The sequence below is a fragment of the Cervus elaphus genome, chromosome 19 (genome assembly GCF_910594005.1).
Source record: "Cervus elaphus chromosome 19, mCerEla1.1, whole genome shotgun sequence".
Taxonomy (NCBI): domain Eukaryota; kingdom Metazoa; phylum Chordata; class Mammalia; order Artiodactyla; family Cervidae; genus Cervus; species Cervus elaphus.
In genome coordinates this window covers 32,094,468-32,110,407 of record NC_057833.1, presented here as the reverse complement: position 1 = coordinate 32,110,407, position 15,940 = coordinate 32,094,468, and the positions used below count along the sequence as shown (strand labels likewise).

The window sequence follows — 15,940 nt, the reverse complement described above, 5'->3', positions numbered from 1 at the left end:
CCTTCTGTCTTATTTATTTTATACCTAGTAGTGTATACCTCTTAATCCCCTTTCCCTATCTTGCCCTCTCTCAATGTTTTCCAAAAATATTCCCATTCATCTCCCACAAGCAGTGTTATATAATTGGTGCTTCCTTTCAATTATCAAAAATCATCTTCCACTCCCTTCCAGCAATGTCCCTAGAAAACAAGGCTGAGTTCATCATGAGCTCCCAGACGCTTATGTGTTTGGGCCATGCTGCCTTAGCACTCCTGGCTACAAATCCTCATCTTTTTACTCTGGCCTGTTAGAATCTCCTTGCTATTTCACTGACTACCTTGATCCCTTCCCTGTCCTCTTCTGAATCTTCTCCAACCCATTAGAACTTTAAGTGTTCTAGTTTGTAATGCACAATGATTCAGATGTAATATTCCCTCTTTTCTTTGAGATTCCTTCCTGGTGACACTCAACAAAATTTCCTTAATCGTCTGGGACGCTGTAAGACATTGAACAAGTGTTTTCAGAATACCATCTAAATCACTTAGAGACCCTTTTTATGGATCACAGTTGCAAGTCAGGATCCATTATCCTATATTATATTATGAATTATCGCAAGTTCAGGGGTGTTCTGGCATTGGCTCAAACTGGCTCACGGAACTGATTGCTAAATTTTATGAAATTCTCCAAGAAGATTGTTAAGCACGGCCATTATTAAAAATTAAATTCTATAGGCTCACAAATAAACATATTTTTTAAAGGCAAAAAATGTTTAAAACTCTTCACTCCCTAGCTGTGTTACTCTATCTTAATATCTAATCTATACGCTTTGGAAGTCACTTATATCCACATTATGTAAGCGGTGGAAACCATAGGTGACAGTGTCCTACTACACATCTCTTCCCAACACTGCGTTGGTGACATGTCAGCCTGACATCAGCCACGGTGGGAGTATTTACACCACTGAAATCGGCAACCACTACAGCGCAGGGAGCTGGTTGCTAACCAACTACAAGCGCACCACTGCTTGAGTTCCTGAATCTAAAATGAGGCATTAGAGCTCAGGCTCTAAGATCCCTACTGAGTCCCAGACGCTCTCTCTCTGTGACCCCTGTATCACTAAGAGGTAGTTCAGCTTTCTGGTAGCATCTACTGAGTACCTATCTGAAACTGAATTTTTTTGTGCTGAGAAATGCAAGAGATGACAGAAGACCTGGTTGGGTAACTTGAAGTTCAATAATTTTTGGTATTTAAAAACCTAAAAAGAGAGTTATCAAATACCCAAAATGTAGCAAAAGCATGAAAAGAAATTATAGTAACGAGCATCTGTTATATAGATAAAACCAGTTACCATCAGATAAATCCAGGCTTCCCCTTCTATCTCCCTACCTCACCTTCCAAACAATTCTCTCCCTCTCTTTTTAATTCTTAAAGCACTTCTTAAAAGACTCTATTGGAAATTATAATATATATTGCTAGATTCAGATTTCTGTGACATTTCACCTCTCTATAAAAGCATTCACACTTGGAATTATGTTCTGCATATAGGAATAATTAAAAGTACTTAAAGGCTCTCTTCTTAACTTTTCTCACATGAAGACTTTTTTTTCATAAGTGAGTGAGAGAAAAATCATCCCTTGTGACATTCATTCACAATGTGCAGCTTCTTTTTTGATAACAGACTCAAGAGTTATATTAAACAAGAGCAGTGAGAACTCCTAGTTTTATACAGATATAAGCTTTAGTATATAATATCAGATAATGGTAAGACCATTTTGTCCATCATATATTTTGCCCTTGGTAAATGCCACATGAGTAGACATGTGGAACTGCAGAAAGGAGAGGTAATTTAATTCTGTACGTGTTGCTAAAAGCTATGCACTTGGTACTACTATAATAAAAAGGATATGCTAGATCAAATAATTAGAGGAAAGAGCTACAGTAGCTAAATACACAAATTTTTCAGTTCTGTGGTCTTATGCTTAGGTATAAAGTAGATCAGAGGCAAAATTGGCTGAATGGTGGAAACCTTGCCCCTAGTGCCATGGGAACCCCGAGCACAAATGTGCCCACTTGGCAGGGGCACGTGAGCAGCAAGGGGGCTATAGACAGAGTCACACACATTTGGAAGAATCGGGGACCTAGAGACTTAGCTTTGGTTTTAGCAAACCTTGAGGAGGGAAAAAAATGAGCTGGAATGTCTAATTCCAGAATCTGTGGCCAGACTCTGAGAAGTCAGGACACAACAGAGTGGAAAAGAAAGAGAAAGGAACACAAAAAAGGCTGAGGCAGTGCAGACAATACAGGAAATGAGGGAAGAGTGGGAAAATGGTCTGGGCCCCACAGAATTCAGGAATCAAAGTAAAACAGAAACCGGCTTCCTTGTACCACCACCACCACCCCGCCCTCAGCTTTAAGTTGTTCGGGAAGATGAAAAAGTTGCTTCACAAAAGAGAAAGGAAGGGGAAAAAACTCACCACTAAATCTAAATTCTAAAACCTAGAACACGGTCTCTGTCCTAAAGGAACACACTCCCACAGAGCCCCTGGAGACTGTGATTTCTATATACTTGGTTATTTTCAAACTCCTGTTGCCGTTGTTTCTCAGTGGAACTCTTTTATGTTTCCCAAACAAAATTATACACGGAAGGCCAACATGCAGGAGAGAGAAAAATTGTAGGCGTCCCTCTAAAGGGGAGGCAGTCCCTCTCCCGCACATCTCAGGGGCACAGTTTGAAAATCGAAGGAAGAGACTGTGATTCCCAGGTGGCAAGAAGCCAGCCCACGTGGAGGAGGCCAGCCAGCAGCAGCAGAGGGCACGCAGCCCAGTGTTACTGCAAGGGACCCTGAGGGGCCCTCTTCACAGACGAGGAGCCATCTGCTCCTGTCTCTGCTCATTCTCCTCTTCCTCTCTCACTCACCCTGCCTTCCCCACCGCCCAGCACACACACACCTGACACACGCAGAGAGTCACACGCATCTAGCTAGCAGCCGTGCACACTCACTGACCAGGGCTGGTAACTCCTCAATATTTGGTAGGGCTATTTCATAGTGGTCTGGGAATATAACAAGTTTGGCTTCATCTTCATATTCATAATCGTCGCTATTTAAATCGTCATCAGTATCTAGATCTGAGGAGAAAACAAAAACAAAGAACAAGAAGTGAAGAAAGAACATGGCACACCAAGGCAGCACTCACTGGGAAAGCCAGCCACTCACAGGGCTGAAATCCAGCCATCCCTCTGCCCCGAGCCAGGACTAGGAGGCCTCTCCATCCTCCCTAGGTTGTACACACTTATCTCCTAGGAACAGATGGACAAAGAAGACTCAGTCATACCATAAAGCTTGATACTTAAAGCATTCATTTGCCCAAGATGTTCAATTCCTACAGATGTTGAAAGGAAGAGGTTGGTCATTATGACTTGTCGGGTACGTGGCTCCTGACTTCACAAGAACAGGGTGGAATATTTCTCCTAACACAACAGAAGAAAGTACATGGATTTGAGAGTAAATAAGCCCAGCTTCAACTCTGGCTCCAAAGTGAATGTTTCTTTGGTCAAGCCACAAACTCTCTAAGCCTTGGTTTCCTCATTCGTAGAATGGAGATAATAAAACTTATCTCACACAGTTTATATGGAGAATAAATAAATTATAAACAAAAGATCTGGCACATAATAATTCTTACCATTTACTGGTGACCTATTTTAAAATAAAACCTCAGTTTCCCCCCCTCTGTCTCTCTCTTTCCCACCCTCCCCCTCCCCACTAAGAGTTGTTGAGATACTAAGCCAGAGGGGGGAACCCTATAATCTAAGTAGTCCTGTTGTCCTCAGGTCGAGGAGGATTTTCAGTAAGGAAGTCTGGCCTGGTATCTATCAAGTCATCACCTTTTTGCTAGGCTGGTCCCTGGGAAAGGTTACGCAAAGGCTCAAGGAAATGTCCTGTCACAATATTGACATGGACATTTCAGCCTTGCATTCACATGGATGCCAGAAACCCAGATCATGTTTGTATATTTAGACATTTGGAACTATGGTGACGAAGAGCTCTCAAGCCATCTTCCACTCACACACACACAAACAGGTACACAAATACGGGCTCTGTAAACAGGAGAAAGTTATTTTACTGGATGAAGCAGCCAGCTGGGAACCAAGGGATCTAGATTCTGCTACTACCTTGTTATATGCCTCAAAAGCCTCAACCTGGTACCTTTTTATGTACAGATCTGCTCTTAAATTCTCAAAGAGAGAGCAATTTTAAGTGGAAAGTGAAAAACAGCTGAAACACAGTCTACACATTTTAATAAAAGGTTCTAAATAATAAGAATCAGAGATGCCAAAATAAACAAATAACATTGTTAAGTAGCCATAAGAGGTTGTTTTCACAAAAAACAATGTCAAAGAAGAGTCTAAGAGTTTAAAAACTAGAGGCTTTTATTTAAAGAAAATAATTCAAATAAAGATAGACATCCTATGTTATAAAAATAAGAGTGTCCCAGTATCTAATTTTTAAAAATTAGAACCTAAATGTTCAATGAGAATGGTGTTTAACCCACTAGAATATTACTTAAATGATATTTTTTTAGACTGTGTAGAAACATGGAAATGTTTATGCCATGTTAATGCTAAAATTATAAAGTTCATCTTCACTGAAAAGACAACTTTATATTAGTTATATTCATAGACAAAAATTGGAAGGAAATCTGAACAAATGAAAACAATGAATAGGGAATTCTGTGGTGGTTTAGTGAGTTAGGACTCCACACTTTCACTACCGAGGGCACAGGTTCAATCCCTGGCCAGGGAACTAAGATCCCACAAGCTGCATAGCAAGGCCAAAAAAAAGAGAAGAACAAGGGGATGAACTTTATTCTTAAATTCTTCTTTATTGTGCATAATAATTCTGAATAACCAAAGTATAAATCTTTTGGTTTTGTGTATAGATTCAGCTCATATAACACATAATCTAAATGTTTTTTTGTTCCAGAGAAAACATACACAATTCGTAATGCTAATTTAAATCTTACCTGGCCAAAAACAATGATAAACTAAGTCCAAAAAAAAAAACCTCCCACCCTGATGTTGACTAGCTACATAAGCCTGGGCAAGTTCTTTCCAAGTTCACCTTCCTCAGGAGGAGACTATGGACAATATTAGCTACCGACTATGACTGCTGAGAGAATTAAAGAAGGTAAGGTTTTAAGGCACCTGGTTAGGATCTGGTAGGGGCGAGGGGCTCCACAGAATAGCTGCCATCACCCTCACCATCACCGTCCTCTCTTCTCCACACTTCTAACAACTAAGATAAGCACAAGTGCCCTCCCTTCCCTTTGGCTGACAGCTCCAAGGCAATGCTGAAGTCAGTTTCAGGAGGAACCAGGATGTCATGGGGGATCTTCTACGTGATCCAAATGTGGAGAAGATATAAACTTCAGATGCTTCTCAGATGGTAAGCTCTAAGCACAAGAAGTGAGTCTTATTCACCTTCAAATCCCTAGTCCCAGCACAATGCCCAGCACACACCCCACACTCCACAAATGTCTGGAAAGGAGACATTAGGAGACATTAACTTTAGGAAGTTAACAGCACCAGCATGTTAAAGACAAAAGCAAAGCTAGAGCATCCAAAGTGCTGCTTCAGTTTGGGGTTTTTTTACATTGATAACTGATGTCTGTTAAAAAGCAAGACTGCTGTCATGCAAAAAAGCAGAGCTTTGTACTGGAGTGGCTTGCCATTCCCTTCTCCAGGGGATCTTCCTGACCCAGTGATCGAACTCTGGTCTCCTGCATCGCAGGCGGATTCTTTACCGTCTGAGCCAACAGGGGAGCCCATATTCAGCAGAGGTAACCTACACTCTGAATCTAACTGGCAAAGTTAAAGTTTCCCCTGAATATACATGACCCTTTGATTCTAAATATAAGTCTACAATCTCTAAAATTTTCTAATTAGAGTCTCACCAGCCCAAAATATCTAGTTAAGGAATCTACAGGGTAACTAAGGGCTAGGGACCAGCAGAAAAAGGACCCCCAACCTCTTCCGAACAGTTCCTGGGACTATGAACTGGTAATTCCTGGATGGGGTCTTTCTCTAAATCGAAAGACAAATTTTATTTTATAATACCCCTTCTTGAACTCTACCTCAGTGATCTGCTCAGACCCCTGAGAGGTAGCTGGGACCACAGCCATTCCAAAAAGTCACTACGAAGTGGCACAGCAGAAGAAAGGATCTCTAAATCAAGCCAGGGCTCTGAAGCCCGGCTCAGGGTTCTCTCAGCCTGACTGTAACAAATTAACTAACATTAATTTGTTAATCTGTGTGCTGGAAGTGAGCAGCCTGCTCCATCAGAGCTGGGAAATCTGACCAACCGCAAACCTTCCCATGGTTTGCACGGGCAGCTGCTTGAGCCCAGACCCTGCTCTATGACCTACTTAGAAGGAAAGGACAAAACAGGGTTTCCTTGAAACTTCTGGTCGTTACAGGCGCATGTAAGTTTCCTGAGCAGGCCTGTTCCAGGAACTTTCCGCAGCGGCTCTGTTTTCCACCTATTCCTCATCAAGTATGAACGCCAAGGCTAAAGGCTAAAAGGCGGAATGTAAGCTCTCTGAGGTTTAGCAGTAGCTTTTGGAGATCCCAGTCTTCAGACACAGAAGAGCGGACTCATTTACTCCTATTTGTGAAGGTTGTTGGGGGAGACAGGTGGGGGAGTCAATAGAAACGTGAACATTTAACCCTGTTTTGTGTCAGTCACTCAGTTGTGTCCAACTCTTTGAGACCCCATGGACTGTAGCCCGCCAGGCTCCTCTGTCCATGGGATTCTCCAGGCAAGAATACTGGAGTGGGCTGCCATTTCCTCCTCCAGGGGATCTTCCCAACCCAGGGATCGAACCCAGGTCTCCTGCACTGAAGGCAGATTCTTTATCGTCTGAGCCACCAGGGAAGCCCTAACACTGTTGTATGACATACCAAAGAGATGACCTTTTAAATTAAATTGACTACCAGTTATTTACATGATTACACATTTGTAGCTTTAACATAAAGAATATTTGAGATGAGGTGAGAATCCCATCATGAGTCCTGGGGTATTTCTGTGAAGACCTTGAACTCCCTTCCACTCCCTCTTCTCTCCTTTTATCCCACAAAACAGTAAGTTTTGTATCAGCCAACTCCCAAAATCCACAATCTTTCACATTGTTGTAAATTATCTCTGCCAAAGACAGCCTAATAGTGCCCCTTTCTAGCTTAAAAACACGAATGCAGAGCTGCCCAGTTTCTCAGTTCACAGCAATTTTTGCACAGTGGCCCTAAACCAAAAGACATGCCCAATGTTCTATTTATTTAGTATAACTTAATAACTATATATTAATAACTGTAACTTAATAACTATAACATAACTTAATAAGTTATATAACAAATATTTTTGTTCTAACAAGTTAGCAGGCATTTGAAAATACAATACACATAAACTGAAAGGAAATAAATGCTTTGTTTCCCTCTTAAATAACCATTAAGCCCTGACTAAAGGGATGTGTGCACCTGGAAGGCACGGCAGAACTTCTCTTTGAATCAGACTGGACACTGCCTCCCTTATTTTCCATTCCACATTTATTTTCACATGGTACTTGCCTTTTTACCATAGAAACCACTAAAAACAAGACCGCTTCACAAAGAGATAATGTCACTGAAAGGAATATAGGATAATATACTAGCGAGACTGCATCAAGCTACTCATTCATGCAATGTTCAAGCATCACTGTGTTCCCTTAAAGAGTTAAAATATCCTGTGATTTACCTGTGAGTTTGCTGTGGCAACCTGGAGTGTCCCAGGACACAGTTTGGGAGCCAAAGTGTTAATGGCTCCCCACCACCTACACAAATAAAATCTAAAAGCATGGCATAGGTCTAAACTATTACTGGAGGAATACACAACATATATAAGGATGTACAAACAGAAACTACTATTTGTCTCTGGGTAACTAAGTGGCTGGGACATAGGGAAGGGAGAAAAACTTACTTTTTGTTATGGAGGCTCTTAAAACTTTTCAATTTTAAGCTTTGTCCATGTGCTATGTATTTCAAAGAATATTTTTTAAATCCTAAATTTAAATTTCTCTCCTATGAGAAGCACAAAATTTCTCTGATTCAAAAATTACCAATAACTGTCATTGTTGATTCTAATAAGAGTTACCAGCAAAAGTGAGAACTGAGGGATGGATCCTTAACTAGGATTTCATTTAGATGACTATCGAGGTAATCAGGAGAAAGAGTTAACTTGAATGTAGGGGCAGAATGGGGCTCAGGAGACTTGGGTAAGCATACAGCACTAGCTAATGGCCTCAGTTTCCCTTTTAAAATCAATATGAAGGTCACAATGACTCAGTGGTTTCAATGTCAGTATTGAGCCAACAGGAAAGGAATTAGTCATAAAGTCATTAAGTGAAAGGGGATAAAAAGCCTCTATCCAGGAGAAAGCATTAGTCATCTGCATGTGTTTTGTGAAGGGGACGAAGGGTCATCATAACTATATTTCAACAGCAGTGAAAAAGTACTTTCTAGCAAAGAAACAAAGAGGCTGCAAGAGAGTTCCGAGCTCGTTTCCTTTTCTTGAAGAAACAACCCAATGTCCCTTTTTAGGGAAGGAAATTGTGGCAGAGGCTACATGCTGCCTCCCAGTATTCATTCTCTCCTTTTTTTAATCTTTATTTATTTATTTGGCTATGCCAGGTCTTAGTTGTGGCATGCAGGATCTTTAGTTGCAGCATGCAAACTCTCAGGTGCGGGATGTAAGATCTAGTTCCCTAACCAGATATCAAACCCCAGCCCCCTGCATTGGAACCACGGAGTCTTAGCCACTGTTCCACCAGGAAAGTCCCTACTCTCCCCTTCTTCCTTAGTAACAGACTTTACTCAGTGAAGCCAGTTAATAGACTTCGCTTCCCAGCCTCCTATGCAGCACACAGCATAGGTATGTGACCAGTTTCTGACGAGAGAAGTATAAACTAAAGTGTGGCATGGGGATCTGTGAGAATGCTGACAAAAGGAAAATGAATAAACTGGGAGATTAGATTTTTTTTTGTCCCTTCCCCTTTTTCTTCCCTGCTTTCCAGAATGGGGATGTGATGGCTGGAATTCCAGCAGCTATTTTGGACCATGAAGTTAGACATCACAGACCAGGATGGAGAGTGAAAAAGAAATATGGGAGGAATCTAGAATCTGTTGAATAAGGGTATCACATCAGCCTGGATTTGCTGTTTCCCAACATCCTCTACATGAAATAAAAGAAATTAACATCTACCTCATTTAAATTCACCAATATTTTACAATTCCTGTTAAATAAACCAGCTGCTGCTGCTGCTGCTGCTGCTAAGTCACTTTAGTCGTGTCCAACTCTGTGCGACCCCATAGATGGCAGCCCACCAGGCTCCCCCATCCCTGGGATTCTCCAGGCAAGGATACTGGAGTGGGTTGCCATTTCCTTCTCCAATGCATGAAAGTGAAGTCACTTAGTCGTGGGCTACCCAGGTGGTTCCATGGTAAAGAACCCACCTGTCAATTCAGGAGATGCAGGAGACACGGGTTTGACCCCTCAGTTAGGAAGATCCCTTGAAGGAAGAAATGGCAACCCACTCCAGTATTCTTGCCTGGGAAATTCCATGAACAGAGGAGCTTGGAGGTCTACAGTCCATGGGGTTGCAAAGAGCCGGACATGACTGGAGCATAGCACAACACAAGTCTAATACAGTCCTTCAGTGAAATTAATTTACAGGTCACACCACCTTTAAAACAGAGCTGTGATCAGTGTGGCAAGAGTACAGTGGCTGCTACTGGGAGCGATGAAGCACCAGTTGAGGCTTTAAATCAGGGTTTGTGAAACTTAATTCTTACTAATATAAGTTAGTGAAGCATCTGAGTATAAAATCAAAGAAAGAACTGGTGCCTAGGGCAAGTCCCAGAGTGCTAATGACATTCAAATTTAAGATTTTAAAAAACTGGTACAATCCAAATAGAACATTTTTGTTGGATTGTGAGTTTCTGGCTTTCTAAGACATGAAGTGTTGAGAGAACAGACAGCAGCCCATAGAAAAAGTCCCACTGAAATGAAAGGGGGGGGGGCTAGTGCTCCCAGGAAGCGATGGAGGGGTCCACACAGTATGAAGCACAAAACCTCAATGCTTACCTTTGGATTATTTGTTTAAAAGTTACTTGACAATATCCTCTACCACCAATATGATAATGAGAAAAATAAAACTACAAGGTCTTTTGAGTAAAAAGCACAAAGGTTAAAGGACAAGAGGTCAGCTAACTCCTTTATTCAACCAAAGAAAATAATGAAAAACAACAACAGCAGATCAAGATGTTTAAGAATGCCATGCTGATGTCATTAATTCAGAAGAAGTTCATTATCACTAGTAGTGCAAGGGAGCCAAAGGCTTATAACCAAAACATCAATATGCATTCAATCATTTCAGCTTTCAGGCTTATTCTAAGCTTCTCCGAATCTAGTTGGTTAACCTGGGTTGTGGTCCAAAGCCATGCCGAGCAGTGGGAAAGACTGGCCAGTGTGGGAACACCAACTGCAGATAAGCCTCATAAAGAAAAGCATGGGCTGAAAATATGGAGAGAAGACAGCAAGAGTGGACCCAGTGCAGAGTAACAGAGAACCCCACCATGAAGGAAACTCAGCTCCAAGACATCCAGTGGCTTTACTTATCAAATAAGAAATGTGTCTTTTTGTTACAGAAAAAGAATTTAAACACAAATAAGCAAAAAGATGAAAACTGATGTCACCTCAATTTCACCATCAGAAAGGAGTTACTATTAACAATTTGGAGCACATTTTGCCAGACACTACTAAATTCTCAGCTATATATGTATATGGATATGTATGTACACATATATATATACATACATACATATACACGCATATATGTAAGTACATACATATATATACACATATACATGCATTTAGGTACACGCATAGAGATATACATACATACGCACATGTATATATGTATAATTTTTTTAACCAAAATAAAATTACAACATGCAAACAATTTTGAAATTCCTTCCAAACAATAATCCTAGGCATTTCCAGATACAAACTTGCCTGGTCAAAAATTATCAAACCATTTTTTCTTCTGGGAAAACCATACAGGAATTTTAATATGAAATATGATCATAATTACAAGAGATAGAAGCCAGTCCTCACTTGTATGAGCAAAACTGGCTCTTTTCTGAATGAGGGAGACAGAAAATCACTATTAGCTAAACACCACATTGTTACAGGCAAGATCCACTAATGGATGATAAAATTAGTGAACAAAAACTTGAGGAGAAACAAGTATTAGTATCATCTCCAAGTATCACTTTCAAAATATTTATTAACTATACCTTAACCTCACAGTGGGAAAACCCAGCAGACACCACCTTAACAAGTGATCAAGGTGAAGCATCCCCAGCATATAGTTCAGCCTCATGTGCTCCCTGATGGCAGGCCCTGAAGAGGGCCCATCACCTCTGAGGAATTCTGGGCAAAAGTGCATGATCTCAGGCTCACCATGAAGTCAAATGATAAATCCAAGTTGAGGTACAGTCCACAAAATAACTGGCCAGTACTCTTCTAAAGTGTCACAATTATTAAAGATTTAAAAAGTCTACAGAACTATCACAGATCAGACAGGATTAAGGAAACATGACAACCAAATGCAATGTGGGATACTAGGGCAACAACAACAACAAAAAAACAATGTTAGTGTGAAGTAATTAGCCTCCAACTAATAAAAATAAATAAATAAATAAATAAATAAAAGATAAAGATTCTTGAAAAATAAAAAAAAACCACAATGTTAGTAGAAAAAACTAGTGAAATACAAATAAAGTCTGTAGCTTGGCTAATATTAAAAAAAGAAAAAAAAAAACACAAAAACCTGTCTCTTCTTTAAAGGCAGTGAAAAAGGAGCCAGAAACAGAAGCACGATTTCTCTCCAGGCACTATCAGCCTAACTGCCTACAAGTGTGTTGGAAAAATCCTTCACCGCAGGTAATCTCAAAGCGGAGACAGACCATCTCGAGTGAAATTGGTTCCTCTCATCTTTAAACTGTACAGCAGTAAACAGCCAGTTGCTCCAAATCAAACATGTGCAGTCACACACACACACACACACACACACAGAAAACTGTTGACAACTATTTACATTACCTAAAAAAATCTTGGAATTCCTCCTTTTGGGTAAAGCGCCACCAGATGCGCCTCTTACCTTCTGAAAAGAAAACGAGAGATTGTTAAAATGCACAGCCTCTGGGATAGATGATTGGGAGTGGGGGTAGCATCTCAGAGGTTCTTAGTTTTCATAAAAAGGTCAAGAGGAAATATTCAATCTGGACTAGAGATCCCAGGATAAACAGGAACTTGACCCATGTCCATGAAGGGAGGGGGAAGGCAAAGGTAATGTTCCACCTGATTATGCTTTCACCAGATTATCAAGGAAGTACCTCTGGGAAGGGAAGTGAAGCCAGGGGTCAGGGTGAAGTGGACACTTGAAGTGGGCAAGTGTTTCCAAGAGGCTGGAGTCCATGCCCGAGGCCAGAGCAGCCCTGGGGGGATGGCGGCTCCAGGAGGGAGGCTCTTGTTCCCCTGCTATCCACTAAGCCCTGTGCTTGGTCCTCAGTGCTCACAACTGCTGCTGGAAAGAGTTCATAAGTATCAATAAAGAGCTGCTGATATTCTGGTCATAATAAGCCCCAATCTAACCTCCCTAAACATTTTTGGAGCTCCCACTGGTGACTGTTCACCACCCTAAACTCTGTGTGTTTTCTACCTCTGGTAGAAGTCCCCTGCAGCAGTGAAACTGCTATCAAGTGATTTTGTGAAAGAAGTCATTCCTTACCCTTCTGATACTCGCACAAAATGTTCTTCTCTCAAAGAGGCTATTAAAATGTTTGCCTCAAATGACCAAAACTATATTTCCACATGCATGTTCTCCTTGTTACTAGAAAAGAGCACATTTCAAACACGTAGCAGTTGTGTGGGTCAAACCCCAGCATCCTTTCAAGTAGCCACACGTTAAGGCAGCACCAAGGCCCTGCTGCTTCTTTTGTTCACCCTCCTACCACTATTAGAGGCTTCCCAAGGGGCTCAGTGGTAAAGAATCCATCTGCCAATGCAGGAGACATGAGTTCAATCCGTGGGTTGGACGATCTCCTGGAGGAGGAAATGGCAACCCCCTCCAGTATTCTTGCCTGGAGAATCCCACAGAAGAGCCTGGCGGGCTACGGTCCATGGGGTCTCACAGGGCTGGACACAGTTGAGCAGCAGCAGCCTATCAGTCTCAACTCTCCTTTCCCACATTTCATTATCTGGCATTGAAAGTGGACTCATCTTTGTGATTCTCCCCATAAATTTTTATAGCTTCTACTATAAGTTTATAGTTCCCATTTCAGGAAAGTAAAATTATTGAACTCTTTAGCTCAAAAGAGTGTGGGGAGAAAGGAGGAGAGGAGCTGCAGGGAGACCTGCTGGACCGTGAGGCTCTCCCCGCATGTGAGAGTCACACTTCAGACTCAGATTAGGTCTGATTCCATTCAGGAAAAAAAAAAAAGCAACTACCAGGCTTCCCTGATAGCTCAGCTGGTAAAGAATCCACCTGCAATGCAGGAGACCCAGGTTCAATTCCTGGGTTGGGAAGATTCATCGGAGAAGGGATAGGCTACCCACTCCAGTATTCTCAGGCTTTCCTGGTGGCTTAGCTGATAAAGAATCCACCTGCAATGCGGGCAACCTGGGTTCAATCCCTGGATTGGGAAGATCCCCTGGAGAAGTGAAAGGCTATCCACTCCAGTATTCTGGCCTGGAGAATTTCATGGACTATATAGTGTATGGGGTCAAAAAGAGTCGGACACGACTAAGCAACTTTCACCTTACTTTAGCTCAAAAACTTGTCTGTCCAGATACTAACACTACATTCATGTTACGGCTCTTAGAATCCATCTCCTCCAAGGTCTCAGAGTCTCTGCTCCCCTTCCCTCCACCTACCTGCTCAAAAAAGGACGACATAAAACCTGCACCAAAGGTATATTTAACCATCCACACTGAACAGTCCTGGAGGTCACTTGTAATCTCTCTACAGAAGTTTACAGCATCCTTTTGCTTGTTCCAATCTCACTGTCCCCCTCCACTCCTGCACGAAAGTGTGGGGAGAAAGAAGGGAAGAAGTTTCAGGGAGACCTGGTGGACTGTGAGGCTTTCCCCGAATGTGAGAGTCACACCTCAGACTAAGATTAGGTCTGATTCCATTCAGAAAAAAAAAAAAAAAAAAAGACCTTCCTTCCAAAGACCATTACCTCTGTGTCTGCATCAGTCACCACTAGAAATCGACCGGGCTTGAGAAAGTGGAATTCCTCAGTCCATAGACGTGACTGTCAGGCTCTGTGCTGGAGTTCACGCTGCAAAGTGAGTGAAGACACGCTCCATCCCTTGAGGAGCTCACCAGCATCAGAGGCAAGCATGAGTGCAAACAAACAGCACAATGGATTCCGGTGCTAAGAGAGGTAAGGATGACATCATAAGGAAGAAATGATGGTTCTTCCGGGGATGGAAGGGGTGGGCAGGGCTGGTGAGGTAAGAAGAGCAGCAGGCCTGGTGGATAGCAGCTATAGAGCAATTTATGCTGGTTGATTGGTTGGTTGGATGGATGGATGAAACATGGATGGGTGGGGGGATGATGGATAGATATATGGATATGCTGACCACAAGGAGTACTACAGATATAAAAGGAATAGGGATAGAAGGAGGGCATCCCCCAAAACAGAAAATAGCATGCACAATGGCCTAAAATCATGGTGTGTTCCAGGAAAGAGAAGGGGTTTACTATATCTAGGGCAACGGGGCTGATGCAGTAAGAGGGAAGGTTGGAAAGGTGACAGGGGTCAGATCATGGAATGCCTTGTAATCAAATACAGAAGAGTTTGGACTTCATCCTGCAACAAAGAAGAAGACATTCAAGATTTAAGCTCCAGTGTGCCACAGATGCACTTTGGGTGAAAAGATCACTCTGAGTGCAGCATGCAGACTGGAGGGGGGGCGTGGCGCAGTGAAGACAGCACACTGGAAGGAAGGAAGGCAAGTCAGGAAGCTACAGCACTAGCCCTTTTAAGGCATAACAAGTACTTGGGCAAGAAGAGCAGGGATGAAGAGGACAGGAAGGAATTTTGGGCTGTTTGGAATGCCTGAATAACTGGACTTGATAACCAGCTTGCCATGGCATGACAGAAGAATCAAAGGATGTCTAAGCCTCTAGAATTCAAGACAAAGAACACGGTGAGAAAGCAGATAATTCATTCAGTCTGAGCGCAACCAGCTTGAAGTACCTATGAGGCATTTGAGTAGAGGAGGCCAGTCAAAGTCAGATGGTCAGATCTTCAGCTCTAGAGGGACACTGACTGAGAAGTCATCAGCTCAGAATAGTGGCTAAAGAAGGGTGTGGATGGCCCTGATCAGGATGAGCAAATGCCAGTATTTCCTAGGATGTAGGAACAAAGAAATGAAACGATGCTAGCGAAAGTGAGAAAGGGCGGTCTGACAGGGGAGAAAACCCAGCAGAGAATGGTGCCAAAAAGCAGAGGAGGAGAAGTTCCAAAAGAGAAACAAGTTTAAAGACTGAAAAACTCAAAATTGAAACATATCTACCAACTCTGGCAACTAAGAGGTCACTGACAACCTTGGCAGTTTTCACTGCTTCATAGGAAAGTTAACTGAACAGCAGTGTTAAAGCGGGCGGCATTGAGACGGTGAGAGTAGTTTTAAAGCTTCAATTGAAGGATGGGATGACTGAAGCAGGACTCAACTTAGAGTTCTGAGGCGTGCTCTTTTTTAAGGTGTGAGAAAAAAGACAGAAGACGGAGATGCTGGAAATGTCAGAGGGAGTGGAGTCAATGGAGTTTCTGAGGAAGGAGGAAACGGGACCACGAGGA

At 42.1% G+C, this 15,940-nt stretch overlaps 1 protein-coding gene across 2 annotated transcripts in view; it reads right to left on the bottom strand.

Moving 5' to 3' along the window:
* The window catches only part of USP13 (ubiquitin specific peptidase 13), a 130,571-nt gene that overhangs the window by 84,430 nt on the left and 30,201 nt on the right, over nt 1-15,940 (bottom strand). The window contains exons 3-4 of one of the 2 annotated variants that reach the window (XM_043873797.1): nt 12,171-12,231; nt 2,985-3,106 (exon numbers count right to left, since the gene is read on the bottom strand). The exons of the other annotated variant lie outside the window; for it this stretch is intronic. Of the exons in view, the coding sequence (XP_043729732.1) occupies nt 2,985-3,106; nt 12,171-12,231 (183 nt within the window). The remainder of the gene's footprint in view (nt 1-2,984; nt 3,107-12,170; nt 12,232-15,940) is intronic. 2 annotated transcript variants of the gene reach the window in all.